The sequence below is a fragment of the Phalacrocorax carbo genome, chromosome 5, assembly GCF_963921805.1.
Source record: "Phalacrocorax carbo chromosome 5, bPhaCar2.1, whole genome shotgun sequence".
NCBI classification, from domain to species: Eukaryota; Metazoa; Chordata; class Aves; order Suliformes; family Phalacrocoracidae; genus Phalacrocorax; species Phalacrocorax carbo.
This window is the reverse complement of record NC_087517.1, coordinates 30,893,534-30,914,343: the sequence shown is the minus strand read 5'-3', so window position 1 is coordinate 30,914,343 and position 20,810 is coordinate 30,893,534. Positions and strand designations below refer to the sequence as shown.

Genomic DNA, 20,810 nt, shown 5'->3' with positions numbered 1-20,810 from the left:
GAAAGTCATTGTTTTAATATTAGATCTCATTTTTTCCTACGTTATCCACCACCACCTGCAACATCCTTTACAAAACTAAACCAGTAGGAGTTTGGCAAGGACACCACCTCTAACATCTCTACTTCTGCAGTTGCACTTTAATAGCTATAAGCAGCTGGAATTTCAGCTTTCACACCCCAGGCAAAACCCTGCACCTACAGCAGCATGGGCCTGGGAAGCAGGGTCAAACAGAGGAATGCCACCTATTGCGTTCCCAGCATTACTTCCTGCACCACAGCTCTTGCCAAGACGCTTGCTCCTCGCCACACCAGCAAGACCAGCCACTGCTCAACTTGCACAACTCCCGAGCACAGCCAGAAACAGCACCGCAGGGCAGGTGCACGCCATGGCCTCGCTGAGCCTAGTGCATCCCTGCTCGCTCACATCAGAAAGAAAACAGTAACCTGCCAACATTTATGATTTCCTTCAAAATCGGGGTTTTTTTTATCTAGGAGTAACTTCTGCTCCAGGCAAAACCCTCAAACCTGTTCATAAACAACCCTGAGTTGCACAAGCTTTGAACATTTTAGCCCTACAATATTTATGTTTTCAGGAATATTTTGTATCTTTGTAATTTTAAAACACTGTTGTTTTTAAAATGGCTAGTGGATAGTCCATTACAGTGTAGTATGGACCCTATCTATTAAAAAATGCAGCATAAATATAAGCAAGTTAATCATTAAAACCATGGCTTTACAGTACACGTGTAGCAGCTGACCAAAATATGGCTTTATCAGCTAGCAATGGCCAGCTATCAGGTCAAGAAGTTATAATCAGAAGAAGAAAATCATCTCACCCCAACAACGTGGTTCAACAAAAGCCCCACAGCAAACCACGTGCAGTTGCACTTGTATGAACAAAGCAAATTAGAAATAGAGAGGTAAAATTTGAGCTTGGATGCTGTACGTCTCCCCTTGAGGTGCTGAGAGTTTTCAGGTATCTCTAAACTCAAAGAGATGATCTGTGGGAGCAAGGAGAGCAGGACCTGCTATTTTTAGAAGTCAGGGGTGAAACAGTCTACCACATCAAGCACATAAGAATTTGGCAGCAAATTAGGATTTGAGAGCCCTGAGTACCTTCCCCAGACTGAGCTGTGGATTACAAAACACTGTAAGCATGTCTTAAGTCACAAACATTTCCTCAGCATTTTAAATCCTTTAAAGAAAAAAAAAGACTGAGAAAAAAATATTAACTACAAATATACACACATTCACAAAAAGAAGCTGAATCTCTATTGTTCTGAGGTCTAGCAAAGAAAACAAATTGTAACCATGGTCCAGGCAAACATAGGGGCTGCAAACGCCATGCGGTATTAAACTGAATTCAGAGCAGAATTACAGATGTTACTTTGAATTTCCCAGCTTTGGTAGGTGCAAACCAGACATATGATGTTATTTCTTTCTAGCCCATATGAGAAAATGTTACATGCAGCGGAAATCTATTTCAGACAGCACTGTTTCTTTAGCAGAATGGGATTTCTCTGATGCTTTGCTTTGCTCCATATGCTTCTAATTATTGCTCAATTCAAACAGCTATTTCTGCATTGGCTTGCAGGAATCTCAGAAGGCACCTTCTACGTAGGCAAGAAGCATAGCCCATAAATAATTTCAAAAAGTATTAAAGAGGGGAAGCTTCATAGCTTTTCATTCCAATCTGACTATGTGGTATTTAAATAAACCTCTGTGGCTTTCCAGTAACATAGTAGGAACTCCCAGGTGGCAGGGCTGGGGGAAGAGAGGGAGGAGAGCACTAAACATACTAATGAACATGTAATTAAGAAAATGGACCCTCATTCCCTTCAGAGACTCCATGAGGAGGGAGCTTATTTGAAGTGCTGCTTTCTGGTTCCCCTCCCTCCATGGAAGAAAATCAGCTTAATATCTCCAGCATCATTCAGAGTACCATTGGTCCTAGCTCCAAGAGAGTACAGTCCATGCAGGCTGACACTGAGGTAGAAACCATAGTCTAGAAATGCCTGGTTAAAAAATGGTAAAGGAGAGAGTGTGATGCTGGTCCACAAACCTCAGGGCCCCAGTTTCTCAAGAGAGCTGTCTGTAGGCATCGGCATTAGCCCTCTGCCTCTTTTCCTTAAAAGCATTGCTTCATTGAAATGCAGGTTGGGTCACCGCTGCCTGGGGGCTCTCATGGAAAGGGAAATTCTCCATACAGCAGCATCGCCCATCTCCAGGGCTTGCAGCAGGCAGTAGCCCCACACAGCAAGCCTGCATGTGGCCTAAAAGCAGGGAACGACCTTGGCAAGTGCGTCTCCAGGGCGTGATTGGGACCAAAGGAAGAAACAATTCTGTTTAAGAGTTTAATTGTAGTTGTGGAGGACAAGGGTTAATTTCTGTAAGCCCATGAGGAAGAGGGAAAATAAAAGTAATTTAAATGTTTGTTTCTTTTTCCAATCCAATTTTGGAAGTCAAGACAGTTAAGGAAATTTCACCCTAAACATAGGATGGTAGCAGTGATTGGTAATTTAAGCATTCATGGGAGGAAGAGAGCGGATTTTGTAAACAGAGGCTTAGGAATTCCTTAGCCTCTTTAGACATCTGGCACATTCTGTATTTAATAACAGCTCTTCTTCCCTTGCTTTCTAAGCTTTGGAAACAGCATATTTCTGGAGACTGTACTCATCTTTAGTGAGTCTTAATCAAGCAAAGATAAACCATTATGTTTGAACATCAGGCAGTGGCTTCCTGCCAATATGTTTGTTAGATGGCAGAACCATGTCCCAAGAGAGATGACAATAGTCCCGTTATTCAAGGTATTTAAAATTAGACTAATTATACTACTAGCATATGTAATAGCAGGGGCTAAATGGCATAACGGGGTTTTCCTATCTCTTATTTTGGGCTAAATCCAGTTCTTCTTCCTACATAAACAGAGTTTGAGGCTTTGATGGGTATCCTGCTCTGTTTCCATTGAAACAAGTGAAACCTCACCCATTAACTCAAACAGGACAAGTGCAAGCCTTCAGTCTGTGCATTAAAGAGGATTTAAGATACAATCTCAAACAGATGACTCTGTAGAAAAACAAAATTAAAACAAGGTTGGGCATAAATGACAAAAGACATAGGACAATGCATTTGACCACCGCGTGCCTCTCAACCAAAGGATATCAACAGGAGAGCCATCTGAGCAGCCAGACACTATGTCCACACCAACCCCAGTGCTGGAAGCAAAACATAATTCAGTGTTCACAAATATTGTGGCACCATCTGCAGCGTGTTGGGAAATTTACGCACAAACTTGATAAACTTGGCTGTTTTCCATTAAATTGTTACATACCTCAGGCAGCCTTATGTTGCTAGAGCTCCATGCAGAAATGCTCCCAGATAAGATATTGAAGTCACCCTAATGGTAGCTATGCAAATGAGATGGCTCCATAGAATTGGCTGGCTGAAGGAAGGAGAACTAGTTTTCTCTCTTTTCTGCAGACAGCTGGGCTTTGTAATTGTGCAGCTTCTTCAAGAAGGACCTAGAGACCAGGTGTTAGCACTTGTCTTTGGCCTCAGAAACTGAAGGGGGATTTACAGAAGGGGGAATCACATAAGAGCATCATCACTGAGCTTTGGAGGAAAAGGGATGTCTGACAGGGTCCAGATTAGCTCAAGGATCTACAGTGTGGAAGAGAGGTCTGGAGGAATATAATTCTGGGAAGGGGAGCTTGAACTACAAAAAGACACTAGCCAAATTCCTGAAAAATATTCCACGGTGCTGAGAGCAAGCAGGGAAGGGTATATTTACTTTTGTTTGGATCTGTAATGCTTTTAGGGTTATAAAGCAAGAAGTAACTCTGTTAGAGGCCTTTGCAGACCTGTGAGTCATTTCCACAGGCACTGGAAGAAGCTCAGGATAAGCTGGAGCACCCATGAGGCTGTGATTGTGCAGCATCTGAGAGAAGGTGGCTGGCCCAGGGATCCTGGGCTAGATCTATCCCAAGTGGTGTTGCTCCAGGCGCTGCCCAGGCTGATGTGTCACATATCCCAGTGTATGTGGAATCAGCCAAAATCAGCTACAGCAGTCTGGGAAGCGTCCAAGCACTGTACCAGGACAGAAGCACATTTTACAATTTAAAGGACCAGAAAATAAGTTTGCACGTGCCTCTGTTACATGCAGATTCTGAGAGCAGGGTCTTCCCCACTGATGGAAAGAGGACAGCAAGCACAAGTGTCATCATTTCCCACTATCTTTGGAAGCTTCCCTTCTACATACCACATTACTGCGCCCAGACAGAATGATGACAGAACCTGGCTGATGATACTGCTGCCAGCAGAGAATTCATCGTGTTAAAAAAGCACCTAGCTTAAGAAAGTGAAATAGAGAGGGATTGCCGGCATTTTTTGCCAAAGGGGCCTCTGCAACCCTAAAACTGTGAGAAAGCAGATTAAATTCACTTTAGAGAAACAGGGGAATTCAAAGTGTCACGCAAGGGTTAAAATGTAACTGATGCCCTCACTGAGCTGCTGAGTGGGGATGAGCAGATCAACTTCAGGTTTTGTTTTCTTATTCATGGATCTGGGAGATTAAAGCAATCATCAGCCTGATAGCCCATCTTTGTGAATGTTTCCTAATGTTTTCTCTAATTTGATCGTAAATGTGGAAGGCAGTGGTGCTTTCCAGTATCCTTTGGGATACTACTTCATAAGCTAATAATTATCTTACAAATCCATGATGCAACTAGCTTTTACCTCTCTCACTGTGGGAAACTGCATCCCCTCCAGCAGTATCCCTTTTGTCACCTGTGCCCTCCCCATATGCTCTTTTCACTCAGTGTCTTATGTCTTCAATCTAATTTCAAATTAAGGCTCCATGGTGGGGGCAGGGGTTTGCCTTCCCCACTCCCTGCCTGTGAAATACCAGGCTCTCCCGCCTCATTACAGAAAGACTAGATTTCTTTGGTGAGCTCAGACAAGATGCAATATAGAGTAACCTATCAGACTTATAGAAATGCAACCAGATATAACACTGTGAACTTATTTTATTTATAATTATGCAAATCATTATGTAAAACAGGCAAATGCATCATTTCCCCCCAGGGTCCTGGCATTTCCCCACTAAGCTTTAGGGAGTGCAAATTTTGACGTTCTTAACTCAATAGCCTGCCTGATCATGTAAGACTATATGTAAGTGTGCTTCAAAATGGTGAGGTTAAAAGTGTCATGGAAGTTATCTACTAAATGTAACTGGGACAAGCCTCATAATGCAGGCAGTTGCATCGCGGGTGTTGGCAGTGCCAGTTAGCAGGACAGCTGGTGAGACCCAGCATATTTCTGCGAGCGGGTGGAAGGAGAAGGGGGAAGTGATGGCCTTTGTTCTTCTGAGGGAAAGGCAGAATGGAAGTCTTACAACAGGTAATCTAAAAATGTTCACCCTCGGGCACCCAAAATAAGCAGTGGGGTGGGGAGGGGGTGTTTTGTTTTGATTTCCCTCCCCCCATGGGAAGACTTCTCTATCAGATGGGATAGGAAACAAGGAGAATTATATTGGCACCATTTAAGGAGGCTTTAAAACAGCAGGAAAAGACATCATGTAGGGATGCCGCTCCTCATTCCGACTTAGTTTGGAAGTTAAACTGGATTTATTTTTAAGTGTGTGAAAAGACAGATAAATGTTTGTTCCTAACAATTCCTCCCTATGCATGGTATTTGTCAGACAGCTCCAGAGCTGGTACCAATACCTGAGACCATAAATTTATGCTGGTATCTTGGACTTGCCAGGACTTTGCTTGTGAAGGTTTATTGCTGACAGACCATGCTGCATATTCAGAACACTAGCCATTAGGAGATTTTTGGAGAAAACCTTTTGAACTGCTATGTTGTTCCAATAGACAATTTCTCAGACAGTGCAAAGTCTTGCGCAGCATGTTTGTTCTGGGTGGCTGATAACCTGGATAACAGTGGCTGCCTGTGTTTATGTGCTGATGAGAATCCCTCCTGTTGTGAGGAAATTTAAGTAATTTTGCAGGCTAGCAGTCGTGAATTTAAATTGATGTAAAAACAGGAGATGAGCGTAAGTTTGCTGCCTTTTGAAACGTGGCTGATGCTACTTACAGAGATCCTGGATGCTTTGGGGTAACCTGAGTTCCAGAATCCTGGATTTTAGTGTTGCATTTTTTGTTTTGGTTGGGTTTTTAATTGTCCCCTGAAAGCTCTCAGGATGTCCTAGGCTGACTTAGCAGCCCGGGATTTTCTTAGGCCACTATCTGATGTTTTGAGACTGCCATTGCCTCTCTCAGTGATTGTGTCCCATCTCCCAGTGGGTCTAAACAGGAAGAAAAAACCTTGGAATTTGGTAACATGCCCCAGAGACTATCTTCCTTCATCTTAGTAAATCCTATTGCACATTCCTGCCATATGGGATGGCCTAGCCGTATCATTCCATGTGATAAGTTTATTTTCTTTTTATCTCCCTAAGAAATAATCTAGGATAGAGCTTTCCTTCCTTCTTTGCCTACTCTTCAACTCCTTTTTTTTCTTTTGCTTCACTCTGATTCTACGTTATGTTCAACTTAAATGTAATGGAGTCACACAGCTTTTCTAGCACATACCAGAGCTCCCAGTTATCTTCTCATTTGTACCATGGTTCAGAGGAATGACTAACAAATGGGACCAGCAGAAAACATGGGAAACACTGATGCCATCTGACCTGCCTTGTAAATAAATAAATAAAAAGTCTTGCCACTTGATTTGACATTCCTTACTCTGAATAGCTTCTGCCTCTCTGTTGCTGAAAGACAGTTTCTCACACTACCACTTTACTAGCTCTGAACTCATTACCTGACATACAGAAATCAGAACGGGTGATGCATGGGACAGAAAGTTTGCAGTTGCTTTACTTTCTCTGCATTGTCATTACCTGCAAGGGAAACATCACATCTCCTTTCATCCAACATTTTTCATAGCGAATATCACAAAGTGCTTTGCAGATGAAGTCAGTTATATAAGACAAAGCAAAAAGCAGAGGCTTTAAGGTGATTATTACAGATAGGTGACCCAACAGCTCATTGGAGAAAGATGGGGTGAGGGAAAAAAAAGAACAACTGGAAAGAATAGTCTTTTTGAAGGTTACTAACAGCCAAAAAACAAACAATAGAGTAGACAAGTTCATGTAAGTTTGTACCATGAGAGGTTATTTAGGTGAAGAGTTTCACAAAAACCTGCTTAGTCACTAGGTGTAGAAAAGTAAGGAATTCAGATAACAAGCCTTAACAAACTGAAAAACTGAAGTTCCTCTAAGGCACTCTCAAAGAGCTATAACTGAGAATGAAGAAAAGACTTATTTCTTTTCCAGAAGGAACTGTTGCAGCCATCAGTAGCTAGTCTTGCCCAGACATATTTTGGAAAGCATGGTATCATTTTTAAAAACACATCCACTTTTAGAGCAGTAAATTTAATTTAGTAAGTCTGTTTATAACTGTCAACTTCTCTTAACAAATGTAACAAAAGCTGCAGCTCCATGGTCTCACTGGCATGAGGACACATTGTTCAAGAGCGGGAAGAATATATGGGAAACATTTGGCCAACAATTGTTGGAGTTCCTTGAGCCAAGCCCTTGAACTGCCCTGGAGGACAGTACAGATTGGTGCATTTGCTTAGTCGCTAATAGCACAATCCTGAGTAAAGGAGTCAAAGTAAGAATTTCAGAAATACAGTTCAGGGGACCTCCGTCCTCAAAGGGAGGGACAGGGTGGGTTGAATAATACTTGGCCCTAGCTTGTCTTTGACCACAGGCTCTCCTAGGCCGGTGTGAAGGAAAAGCAGGCGCTGTTGCAGGGCGTTTGTCAAGCACACCCTTTCTGTGCCGCAGAGGACAAGCTCTGCTGGCGTGTTCCAGGGGCTGCATGGTTCCAGCAACCCGTGTTTTGGTGGTGCACCTCAAAACACAGCTAGGCTGTAAATCCCACACTTCTGTCCTTAGCAAATGTATGTTACTCTACTTCTAGATGTGCTCAGCTTTGCCTGGCAGGCCCGTAACAGCCTTGTCCCAACTTATGCTATTTTCTATCTTGCAGGCAGGCTGGACGCTTCCACAGAGGAACTGGTGCTTTTTTACAGACTTTTCGAGCCTCTTAAGGGGTTGTAGCAGCACAGATGGGGATTTAAAATTTCTCTTCTTTGCTTAGGTAACACTGGATGTTTCAAAAAAAGCTGCCTTCCCCCAGCTAAAGCTTAGATCTGCATGAATAAAGCGTTTATTCTGCCAGCAAAAAGCAACGGTCATGCTGCGATAACAAATCAAACCCCCCACGCTGGGGGAGGCGATGGCGCACAGACACGAACATCCCAACAACGCAATCGGCTCATTCTGCAAATGTACCCGGGCGCTGCTTCCCCCCCACATCCCCGCCCTTTTTTCTTTGTTTTTTTTTTTCTTTTTTAATAACTCCGGGCAGAGGCAGCTGTTTGCATTTTCAAAGCCTGCTCAGAAAGGAGCCAGTTAATTTTAGTTTGCTCGGGCCACCCTGAGCGAGATGGCTGGGCCCCCCCTCCCTTCCCGGCTCTGCCCTGCGGCTCGGGGGGGGTGGGGGGCCCCGGGGCGGCTCCTCCCGCCCCCGGCCCGGCTCCTCCCGCCCCCGGCCCGGCTCCTCCCGCCCCGCCCCGCCGGAGAGGGGAAAAAGTTGTTCGCAACTTTTTTCCACCCCCATCCTTGCCCAGCGCGGGCTCCTCCCCTTTTCCTCCCCTCCCCCCCACCCCGCGCCCGCCCCGCCCCCTGCGCGACGATTGGCGGGCGGCCGTTGCGAGGTCCCGCCCCCGGCGCCGTTTGTGAATGGGGCCGGCGGCGGGGGCGGGGCTCCGCGGCGCGCCCGCGCGTATATGTGTCTTTTTTTTGTGCCGGCGCGGTGGCGGGCCGGGAGCCGCGGTGGGGCAGGAGGCGTACGGCTGCCCCAGACGCACAGCCCGCAGCGGCGCCCGTCGGGAGCGGAGCCCAGCCGAGCCGCGGGGAGGATCGTGCAGTAATTGGATTTTAAAAGTTATTTAAGCCCCGGAGTAAAATACACGGCTCAGCCGGGCGCGGTAATAATCCGTTTAGCCGTAACCTAAATCCCCGGCGCCGGGGCCGCGCAGCCGGGCGGGGAGCAGCGCCGCCGCGGGACCCTGCGCGGAGCTGGCCGGAGCCGCCGCCGGGCTTCGCGCTTGTCTCCTGCCTGGCCGCCGCCGCCTTCTCTGGCGGCCCGGAGCGGCTCCGGAAACTTTCGCCGGGGGAAGCGCCACGGCCGCCGCCTCACCGCGAGCGCTGACCCACTGGAGCCGGGGAAGAAAGTCGCGGAGGTCCGGCACGGAGCCGCGCTCCTCCCGCCGCCGCGGAGCCACCGCCCCGTGGAAGGGGCCCCGCCGCCCGCCGGGCGCTGATGCCCCTGGGGCGCCGCGCCACCCGGCTCTGAAGGACTCCCCGCGGCTCCCCGGGACACCGGCCGCCCCGGCGATGCGGGCCGGAGGAGGAGGAGGCGGCGGAGCGGCTGCCGCCGGCTGCCCCTGGCTGGGCCTGGCCGCGCTGCTGGCCGCCCTGCTGGGGACCCCCGCAGGCGCGGCGGCGCAGCAGTACCAGGGCGAGAAGGGCATCTCCGTGCCGGACCACGGCTTCTGCCAGCCCATCTCCATCCCGCTCTGCACGGATATCGCCTACAACCAGACCATCCTGCCCAACCTGCTGGGCCACACCAACCAGGAGGACGCGGGGCTGGAGGTGCACCAGTTCTACCCGCTGGTCAAGGTGCAGTGCTCGGCCGAGCTCAAGTTCTTCCTCTGCTCCATGTACGCGCCGGTGTGCACCGTGTTGGAGCAGGCCATCCCGCCCTGCCGCTCCCTCTGCGAGCGGGCCCGCCAGGGCTGCGAGGCCCTCATGAACAAGTTCGGCTTCCAGTGGCCAGAGCGGCTCCGCTGCGAGAACTTCCCCGTCCACGGCGCGGGCGAGATCTGCGTGGGGCAGAACACCTCGGACGCCCCGCCGGGGCCTGGTGGAGCAGCGGGCCGGGGGGCCACTGCCCACCCCACGGCTGGCTACCTCCCTGACTTCCTCACCCCGCCGCAGCCCCCCTCCGGATTCTCCTTCTCCTGCCCCCGGCAGCTCAAAGTGCCCCCTTACTTGGGCTACCGGTTCTTGGGGGAACGGGACTGCGGGGCCCCCTGTGAGCCAGCCCGGCCCAACGGGCTCATGTACTTCAAGGAGGCGGAGGTGCGATTTGCCCGGCTGTGGGTGGGCGTGTGGTCTGTGCTCTGCTGCGCCTCCACCCTCTTCACCGTGCTCACCTACCTGGTGGACATGCGCCGTTTCAGCTACCCAGAGCGCCCCATCATCTTCCTCTCCGGCTGCTACTTCATGGTGGCAGTGGCCTATGCGGCAGGTTTCTTGCTGGAGGAGCGGGTGGTGTGTCTGGAGCGCTTCTCTGAGGACGGCTACCGCACTGTGGCCCAAGGCACAAAGAAAGAAGGCTGCACCATCCTCTTCATGATCCTCTACTTCTTTGGCATGGCCAGCTCCATCTGGTGGGTCATCCTGTCCCTCACCTGGTTCCTGGCTGCCGGCATGAAGTGGGGCCACGAGGCCATCGAGGCCAACTCCCAGTATTTCCACCTGGCTGCCTGGGCTGTGCCTGCTGTCAAAACCATCACCATCTTGGCCATGGGGCAGGTGGACGGGGACGTACTCAGTGGGGTGTGTTATGTAGGTATCTACAGCGTGGACTCGCTGCGGGGCTTTGTGCTGGCACCCTTGTTTGTGTACCTGTTCATTGGCACTTCCTTCTTACTTGCTGGCTTTGTGTCCTTGTTTCGCATCCGCACCATCATGAAGCATGACGGCACCAAGACGGAGAAACTGGAGAAGCTGATGGTGCGCATCGGTGTCTTCAGTGTCCTCTACACAGTGCCTGCCACCATTGTTCTGGCATGTTACTTCTACGAGCAGGCCTTCCGTGGCACCTGGGAGAAGACATGGCTCCTCCAGACCTGCAAAACTTATGCCGTGCCCTGTCCCAGCCACTTTGCCCCTATGAGCCCAGACTTCACAGTCTTCATGATCAAGTACCTCATGACCATGATTGTTGGGATCACGACTGGCTTCTGGATCTGGTCTGGAAAAACCCTTCAGTCCTGGAGACGCTTCTACCACAGACTCAGCACTGGCAGCAAAGGCGAGACAGCAGTATGAGACCCCCCTACCCCCTCTGGCACATACACACACATGCACGCACGAATGCACGCACATGCAGAGGAGGGGGATACTTGACAGAAGAGGAAGGCAATGGCTCCCTGAAGAGGGAAAAAGGGAGGCTTTTCCAAAGTTTTTCTTCCTCCCATAGGGTTTGGGGGGAAAAAAACCCCAAAACCCAACGAAAACAAACCAACCAACTTTGTGTAAAGGATCACACGGACTGTGTCCAGTGGTTCTTATGCCCAGCTAGTGGAAGAGCACAGAAGAAGAAGCCACTTGGTGGGATGGGAAAAATCTTTCACCCCCAAGAAGTCCCCTTACCTCTCTTTCCTGCTACCCCTGTGCAGGAAAAAAAAACGCAACCCAACTAAAAACATCCTGTCTTGCTTTGGACAAGAGGGAGGGGAGGCCAGATCTGTTGATCTGCTCCTGCTGAGAAGTAGCCAAACCCTCTCTGAATTGCTGGGGTCAAACTGCAGCGCAGGCAGGGTGACTCCCGAGCCCGAGTTTACCGCCTGCTCCTTCCAGCTCGGCGGAGCAATCACGTGAGTACTGCGCACCCAGCTACAGCCCGCATCGTGTGCTGGTGAGATGCCTCCGGTCTGTCAACTCAAGTTCCTTTTTACCTCAGTGAGACCTGCTTTAATTGTTTTAAAGGGAAAATTCGGCCCTCGGTCTGTTGTTCTTGCTGCTGTGGGGAAGGAGGGGGTTGCTATTCCACACCCTGAAAAGAAATGACTTGTTGCTTTTCAGCAGAAGGCTTTTTCCCCTTGCCTTTGTTCTAGGAGACAAAGGGGGAAACAAAAGTGTTTTCTATGTAGAAAGGCGTAAGCATGGGATCGGTTTTTATGGGCAAACTAACAAAAAAGAGTCGTTGAGGTTCACCCTTGGATGTGAGGAGCTCGTAGAAATAAACATTCCTTTTAAGAAAAGAGGAGAAGGCAGGATGTTTTCTACCGTTCAATATGGGTCGCTTTTCTAAGCTGAAGGAAACGCAAGACTTAAAGGGCAAGAAGAGAGTATGTGAGAGCACCTGCCAAAACAAGAGCCATTAAAATATGTATTGTAAAGATACAATAGTTTTGTTTTTTTTTCCTTCCCGTAAACCTGCTTTCTGTCCTGCTTTGCAGTGAGCTCGCTGCAGGTAAAGTCAATACACAGCCGGCTGCTGGGGACAGGAGGAATCTTTTCGGCTCGTGACGGACCCATTGCCTGCTCCGCAGGTTCCCTGAACTGCACGGCCATGACCCGTGGGGCAGGAGGGGGCTGGGGCTGTGGTTTAAAAGCGAGGAGGTACCGCAAGTGAGGAGCCTTCTCATTTCCGCTAAAATGCAACTGGTTAAGTTTCCAGTGATCACGTCTTGGAAGGAAAGACATTCAAAAATTAATCATTAAATGCATTGTTTTCTTTTTGAAATGTGACAGATTTTTCTATCCTGAAATTTTGTTGACTTGTTCATATTTTATTTTTTTGCGTACTACTTTATATTCACTGAAGGGTTGTTTTTATAATTATATGTGTGTGTATATTCTTGCCTAAGGACAAAATAGGAAATTCTGGATTTTTAGCAAGTCTCCACCCTATAGCTGCTCTTCATTTTTTTGGGGGGGAAAAGTGTCTGGAATGAAATTAAAAAAAAAAACCTGTTCAGGGTGAGGGGGCAGACTGCTGCTGTCTGAGGGCGTACCAGTAGTCTGGGCATGAGGAGTGGGCCTGTCAGCCAAGTCCTTCAGTAGATCTGATCTCAGACTTGCAGGGCTTGGGGTTTTTTGTCTTTTATAATGTGCACGTGGAAGAAAACTAAAAAAAAAAAACACAAACATGTAAGACAAGTGCAGTATGTATATTTTGTAAATCTCGTTTTTGTAAGAAAATATGTATTTATGTTTTTACTTGATTTTTTTTTTCACGGTCTGTATGAGGCCCTGCTTCATCCCATGTACAGATCACTAAATAAATACTTTTTAATACAAGGGCTCCAATGAAGTTCTTTCAGTCTTTGAACATTTGGCAGGTTATAGAAGGGGGGGCAGCTCTGTGAGTGGCCTTTTTCCCTTAGTTTGTTCTGGGAGGTGCAAGAGGCTTTTGGGTGACTATGCTGCGAATATACTGACCAGCTGTGACTTGAAACCGGCCTTTCTGAGTATTGGCCCCTCACAATAGAAGGTCGCATTTTGAGACCGTTTCAAATGTTTGCCCTCACTTGAGGTACTTGCATCCCAGCCAAGTTTTCTTCCAGGCTCTCCCTCATGCTGAGGGCAAGCTGATAAACCAGTTCCCTTATCTAGAAAATAAGGATAATGCTCTCTTCCCATTCCAAAGGGACTTTGAGATTGAGAACTGGAGGGTGCTACAAGTGCTGTAAATTAAATCCTTGCTTTGACAGGTGCAGTGTTTTAGGGAAACACCAAGGACTAGGTCCTTTTCAGTAGCTTTCAAAGGGGCAGTGTTCTAAACTGGCTTTTCTCTCCCCCAGCACCTTTGCTGTCTCCAGTTTTTTTCAGGTGAATTTTACTTTAATCTTAATAGCTAGCCCGAAGCCTACATTCTTTCTTATCACAGTCATCTGAAAGCTGATAGCTTCAATGGAATGGTCTATTTCATTTTTTAAACTGAAATGAATGTTTAGATCTCAAGCTGTGTTGCTACAGTCGTGGAAAGTGCCCCAGCAAACAATTTTTCACACCTGTGAAATGATGACAGTTTCCAGCTTTTCTCTCTCACAATGATTTCAGCCTATTTATTGGGTTCATCACCCTTCCTTTGCCTTAAACTATGGCTATACTAAAATTTAAGCTACAGAACAGAGATCTAAGATGCCTTAGCTGGATGCCATCATGGTAGCTGTGGTTGCACTGCAATATTGTTTCATTTACTGAGCACAGTGTGCGATAGTTGCACTTTCTCTCAGGGCACTATTTTATTCAGACACTGCGCTCTCAAATGTAACCTTTTACATTTACAGTGTACGAACTACTGATTTAAGGTTCTTTTCAGAGCTAGCCCCATTCACACTGCCTCTCTAGAAAAGCCACATCTTTTATTTGAAAACACCTCTAGCTGTTCCCCAGAATTGCTCACTTGTCAAGTTTCCTTTTAGAAAAGGCCTTTGCTTTCCTGCGAGTCTGACTGCTTCAAACTGCTCCGTGACATGAGCTCGCTGATCATTGCTGAGGGGGGTTTCATTCCACTCACTTGGGAAACCTGAACCTTTCTATAAACATTTCCTCCCATTAATCCATCAGTGCCGGCCAGAGCGATGGAATGGCTGAAACAGCTCGCGCTCTGAAGGACCGGCAAACGACAGGAGCAGCGGTGTGACTGACGTCCCTGTGCTGTGGAGCCACAGCTGCGCTGCTAAACATACAATTAATCGTCAATACATCATGGACAGCTAAGCCCGCAGTTCATGTAGATGGCCTGTCCCCCTGCTCTTCTCTCCACTCACCACCCATCCTTGCTAGCTGAATGAGAAACTGCATTTAGGTGTGATCACTACCTTTTTGCCTGTGTGTGCAAAAACTTAAATAGACCCTTTTTTTTTTTTTTTTTTTTAGTTCACGAGACATTCATATCTGAAAGGAAATGTCTCTGTTTCCACCAGAAACCACTAAAGCTAATGTGTTTATTTCAGTATTTCCTATTAGGTACTTCTGGATTTAAGGTCACTTAGGCAAAACTATCCAAATCCTGGAATTTAAGTTGATTTTTAAAATTTGAGATTGAGGGTGAAATTTGATGCTGGTATAAAGCAGAAGCAACTGCTGTTCACTTTTAAGCAGATGTGACTTGCATCAAGACTGAATTTGCTCACAGTGGAAACAATTTGGAGAATTTCAAGTAGCGATAGCGTCTGGCCTTCTGGAATAAAAATCTCTATCACCATTCTGATAACAAAGTAGCACTTACTTTCAGAATGGAGTACGATTTAAAAAATCTCTTTGTGAAGCTGTCTGGAAAAAAGGAGCCTTTGCTGACCTTTGCTAATCACTGTGAACGATTTTTCTTTGACTAATGTTTAAGTCCACTTTCAGTTAACATTTTTTTAAGTTTAAGAAAAGTTTCCTGCCCTTCACCTTTGGCCCTTGTCTACACAACTTTTTTGGTTCACAAGAGCTTGGCAAGTAATAGTTATCAGTGATCAATACCCCTGTAAGTTTACACTGTATGCTACACTTTTATGAAAAATATATAAACACTGGTTCTTAAGTTTCAGACACACTTGTGCTAGTTTCTAGAAGAAAATGTTATTATTTCAGGCAAGTTAACCAGGAGGCTTTAACAGTTCTGGAGTTCACAAATAGCAGCAGCAACTGGATGTCTCCACAGAAAAAAGTGCTTTTAAATACATCAGTGTTTGTTTGGGTTTATTTTTGGTGGAATACCCACACTAGCGATTGAATGTTTTTGTCTAAGTACTACTTCACCCGCAACCAATAGCTTTGCATGCAAGTGAAAAACCACACATCTCTGTGTTCACCAACTGGCAACAGTAAACATTATTTATAATTTCACATGGGTTTAGAAACCAAATTACTAGTCTGGGTCTTATATAGTCTTTTTTTTTTTCCCCCTGCATCTCATTCTTGCTTCCTTCCACACCTTACAGGTACTTCATATATACCCTGCTCTCCATACATGCTATCTACCACTGTTATTTTTTAAAACCATGAATCCAGCTGAAATAAATTTAGTCTGTTGCTGAGAGAGGAAAAGACAACTCTGAATCTTTCAGCACTATGACTGTTCGTTGAGATAGACTATTGCCAAGCCTGTTCTATACAACCCAGGATAATTGTTTCATGCCAACATGAGCATGTGGTTTTGGCAGCTACAGCACTGCACAGGATAATATAGGATTGGGAGAATAAATACAGTGCATGGCAAGTTCCCAAATGCCCCACTTAGAACCAACACATTTTGACTAAAATGATGCCCAAACTGTGAAACTAAAATACATATATCAAAGTTTAACACTGCTCAGACAACCAGTTTGTGCCGTAGTCAGAGGAGAATGGGAGGGTTTTGATGCTATTTAAATCTGAGGTCCAAGGCTGCCTGGTTTGGGTGGCTGGGCATTGCTTGCCTCAAAAACAGATCAGTGGAAGTAAGGCACAGCACTTTCTGCTAACCCAGGTAAAGGCCGGGCTCAAGCGCAGCATTACCGCAGCTGCAGTCAAATAGGATTTGACTGAGTGATGCACAGTGAGAACAGACAGGCCCAAGCAGTATCATGAGTGCCTACTCCTCTACATCACTTGCTCCTCTCTGTACAGCCAACATAACCATGCCAGGAAACTATGGGACTGGAATAAACGAGAATATGGATAAAATGCAGGAATAAGCAGGGCCTAGAGCACAATTTAAAATAACAATTATAAATGGCAGGGGGAATCATATTAGTCAGGAAATCCTGCTAGCAACAACTTGTTCATTTTGGCTGCCCCAGCTGTGTCACAACTTGGGTTGGTTATATGCAACCCTTTGCTTAAGCACATTACTATTTCAAATACAGGTGGAAAATCAGTGTGTGCTGCCTAGATGAGTAGTCTATAGGAGTAGGTTTTGGCTGCACAGGTCTTTGAAATTAACCCCATCATGTGGCCACCAAGGGAGTCATGAACCTTACTATTAACACCAGGATCCCAAAGGCAGGGATGAAAATAAGGGGGGGGGGAGGGGGAAAGGCCCAGTTCTCCCCTACCTCCAGCTTTACTGGAGGTACTGACAGTTCTAGCATTGTTCTCAAACCAATCTGCAGGAAGACAATGTCATTCTCAGGGCAGGCAAGGAGGAAGACTATTCCCACTGTGCTGTCCTTTTCCTCAGGCTAACATACAGAGGGGCTTCAGAAAAAGGTTGTGGTTAATGGGAAATTCTGACAGGAGTTGTAACAGAAAAAAAATATATGTTATCTGGCTCAGAGGGACACAAAAGGGTGTTCCAGTAAGTAGGCACTAATCTAGGATTTGGAAGACAAGTGCTTAATTACCTGCACTGTCACAGATGGTGGACAGTTCACTTACAGCCAGGCTTTCTGCAGCATTCAGGCAGCTAAAGATGCAGGTAGGTACATGGAAAACACTTTTCATAAGTGCTTAAATTCCCAGGTGCATGTCTTTGTAATTGACTGGAAAAATTTCATCTCTGCCTCTAATACCTTGCCTATAAAATTGGAACAGTGGCACTTCCCTATATTATAGGAGCATTATGAGAATAAATACTCTCAAAACCAGAAGGAATTAAATACAATGATAACAGTTTTTATATAGATACCTCTGACAGATCTTTGTCCTGTAGTCTGATGTGTTGCAAGTAGGTCCCATTCGGGAGAACCCCAAATTAAGACTACCAGCTAGAATAAATTATCTGTATGTTTTCCAATATCTTATCTAAAACTAGGCAGGCTGAGCACATGCTTTCACAGGAGTATCACTCTAGCCAGGGCTCAAACATAAGGTGCAAGAGGGTTTAAAGATGCAAGCTAGGTAACTAGAAAATTACACTGGACTGGGCACGCATGAAAATCAACAGCAGTTGACTACAGTCAAATTAAATGGACCTATGTTATCCTGGTGCTTATGCACAGCAGAGATAAGGATTTGGGCCCATCTGTGCTGGTGCTATAGTGTCTTAGCTCTTTCAGTACTCCTCAATCTCATTTCCTATATGCTATAAACACAGTTGTTATCAATAGACTCTGTGACACCTCTGCTGTCCCTCTTTAAATCATTATAGTTCACTTCAGCTTGCTGCAAGCAGGATCTAAGTCATAGTAAGTAGTAGACCTAAAGCAGAGTTGTCCAAGGTTTCGTCCACACCCTTAGCAGTGAGAACCCACCTTCCCTGCCATGTTTTCACTTTGTCACTTAGTTCCTCAACAGTTTTTTCTGTTACCATGACCTCCAACATTTTTTTTCTTTACTGAGGATGGCCAAGTAGAAGGATTAGTTGGCTGTTTGGACATTTTCCTGCCTCAACAACAGGGAAAAGCATGAGGCTACTATACTTCTTTCACCAATGAAATACAGAGGCATCTAAGCCGACTGGGGTAAACGTTTGTGTGTTGCCTTCGTGCCAGCCTTTCCTGTGTGAGACTTCTCCACCCATTCACCTTCATCATACATCAGGTTTTTGTTGCTAAATAAAGTAAACTAGCAAACCAAAAAGGATTCCTAAATGCATCAAAGCATGCTCTAAGTCATAAATCTCCCTCAAACAACCAAAAACATAACTGAAGAGTTTTTATGGAAGACAGTCAAAGGCAGCTACTTCCAAAAATAGTTACCTAAAGCACGATCAGTTGCCTGACATGGATTCCTTCCACAAAATTTACATGCAGGAGGTGTGTATATGTGTGCACGCATGTATGCGCATGTGTAGCATGAGTGCATGCTAGTGTAACAACTATGAGTTACAACTACAGGTAAATCTCTCATCAAAAACCTAGTGAAGAGAGAAAATCAAAAAGGCCGTTGCCCAATGCAGCTGTCTGCTAATTAAACACTGGTGTTAATTGCAATGGTGTGCTTGGACCCCATTCCCAGCGTTTGTTGTGGTGCCTGCATGAGCTTTGGATCATGCAGAACTTTCACATTCTCACAGAAAATGAAACCATCTATAAAAGGAATGAAAGGCTGTGATATGTATATATATCTATAGGGCTATTTTTAAAGAAAAAAAGATTTTTTGTGTGAGCTAGTTCAAAGCCAGCTTTGATTATCGAAAGCAAAAGTCAGTCTTCAGAAAGAGTAAAAAACTAAATGTAAAGATAGAATCTTTTTTATTTAATCCATGATGAAAAGAGCATTTCTTATTTGTAATGCTTTTGCCTCTCAATTATTTTTTTTTTAATTAACGGCTAAATGTAAAAGTTTCAGGCAGCATTTCCCGTCCTTACTTTACGAGATGTGCAAAGCAGCATTCCATTAGGGCCGACAGCCAGTAAAAGGGATGTCATTTGACACCCTTACACAACTATGCATACCAGGCTGGAACTGAGCGGGATTATGCGAGCGGATGGAAAGCCCTTCTAGAGAGAGGATTTACTCATACTGTTTTTCTTTACACATTCTGCTCTCTGAAGATAAATCAGCTATTGGATTTGCAGGAACAACTCTCATGATGGCTAAAGAATTCAGGCACAAAGTAGATGAAGGCAAAGATCTGGCCTCTCTAAAGCTGCTCGTAGTGACCACGGGAAAAGACTAAATTGCACCCATGTCCAAAGGGGCTAAACAGTGCCTGTGCCTGAACCATGTTCCTCTTCTAAGACAGGGGCAGGAGGTAGGCTGGGTTTCCAGACCCCAGGCCAAATCCCACAGCAACTTTCTGCTTTTATGGTAGGCTAAACCAAAGTCCTGGATCTGAATGTTATAAGATTTAAAAGACCATACTTTACAGTTACTGTGAGCCAGAAACTGTCTTTTCTGGTAAGAAACCCCTTATCTGCAAAGAAGAATTAATCAGTGGATAGTTTTGCTTTGTTATGAAGGCACAGAGCTTTGTATTACTGCCCACAGACAGGGATCTCGTTTTCTGTCTTTGAGATTCCTTAAGGTTTTTTGCCGTTTGACTGATAGACTTGACATTAACTAACAGAGCTAATGCTTTTACTCCACATCTCCCATATACCTCAAGTAAAGATCTTAATCAAAACTTCTCAACATAAGAACTGAAAATAAATATTTCTCAGAAAACCATCTCAAGAGATTCAGCAATTTCACTTCAATGACTATAATTCTGACATTTTGACAAATTATTTTGCTATCGATTTTCCTTAAAACTTGCTTTGTTAATAAAGTGTCCTTTGGTCAGCATTCACCACCACCCTCAGGCTTAATACATTACTTGAACACACACATTAAAGGTATAGTAACAGGTTACATACATAAAAATAAGCCTGTGAAGGACTGTGTCATGATAACTGTTATTTCCACAAGTTCCACCTCTCAGCTTCATCCCTGGCTGCACTTTATTTAGCTGGTAAAGTTCTTTGTACCAATACCAGCCTATTTTATTTGTCCTTAAATGTAATTCTGCATAGACAATGACATTTTTATTAGTAAATGAGAAGCAGTGTGTGCCAGCAGGCAGGGCACCAGACTAGGGGTCAGGAGACTGTCATACTTTTCCCAAACTTGCCCATGGTCTGCAAATTCTTCCAATCATCCTTACCTCCATTTCTTTTTCAGCCCTTCTCTAAATAGGATCATGCTCTTTGGGACAAAAAATGTCTCTATTGTCCCCAAGTACATGTTGGTACTGTTCCCATCTTGCTGGAGCCCTGATCTTGACAGGGGCCTCTCAAGATTTGGCACAATGCAAGAGGTTCCAATTAAAAATAATTGATCATTAAGAGGCACAGAATGGTAAAGAGTGAGCTGGTGCTTTACTTTCTATGGGGAAATAGTCGAACACTAGTGGCAAAGCAGAGACATATGTGATGGCACCAAATCTTCCCAAAGAAATGAAAGTGGGAAGTGTCACTCATCACCTTTTGGGCTTTTGTGTAACATGTGTAAGGAATGTTCCCTTCTCTGAAGAGTCTCTGTGGACTCTTCCGATGATGGGATTTACTGTCACATGCCCTCTTCTGCCTGTCTTTTTTCAG

The 20,810-nt window shown here is 45.6% G+C and overlaps 1 protein-coding gene across 1 annotated transcript; it reads left to right on the top strand.

The window, feature by feature from the left end:
- Nucleotides 1-8,859: 8,859 nt before the first annotated feature.
- FZD7 (frizzled class receptor 7) lies at nt 8,860-13,174 on the top strand. The gene has a single exon (XM_064451864.1). It carries the CDS (start codon nt 9,469-9,471, stop codon nt 11,191-11,193), a length of 1,725 nt encoding a protein of 574 aa, XP_064307934.1. The 5' UTR covers nt 8,860-9,468; the 3' UTR covers nt 11,194-13,174.
- Nucleotides 13,175-20,810: the final 7,636 nt, after the last annotated feature.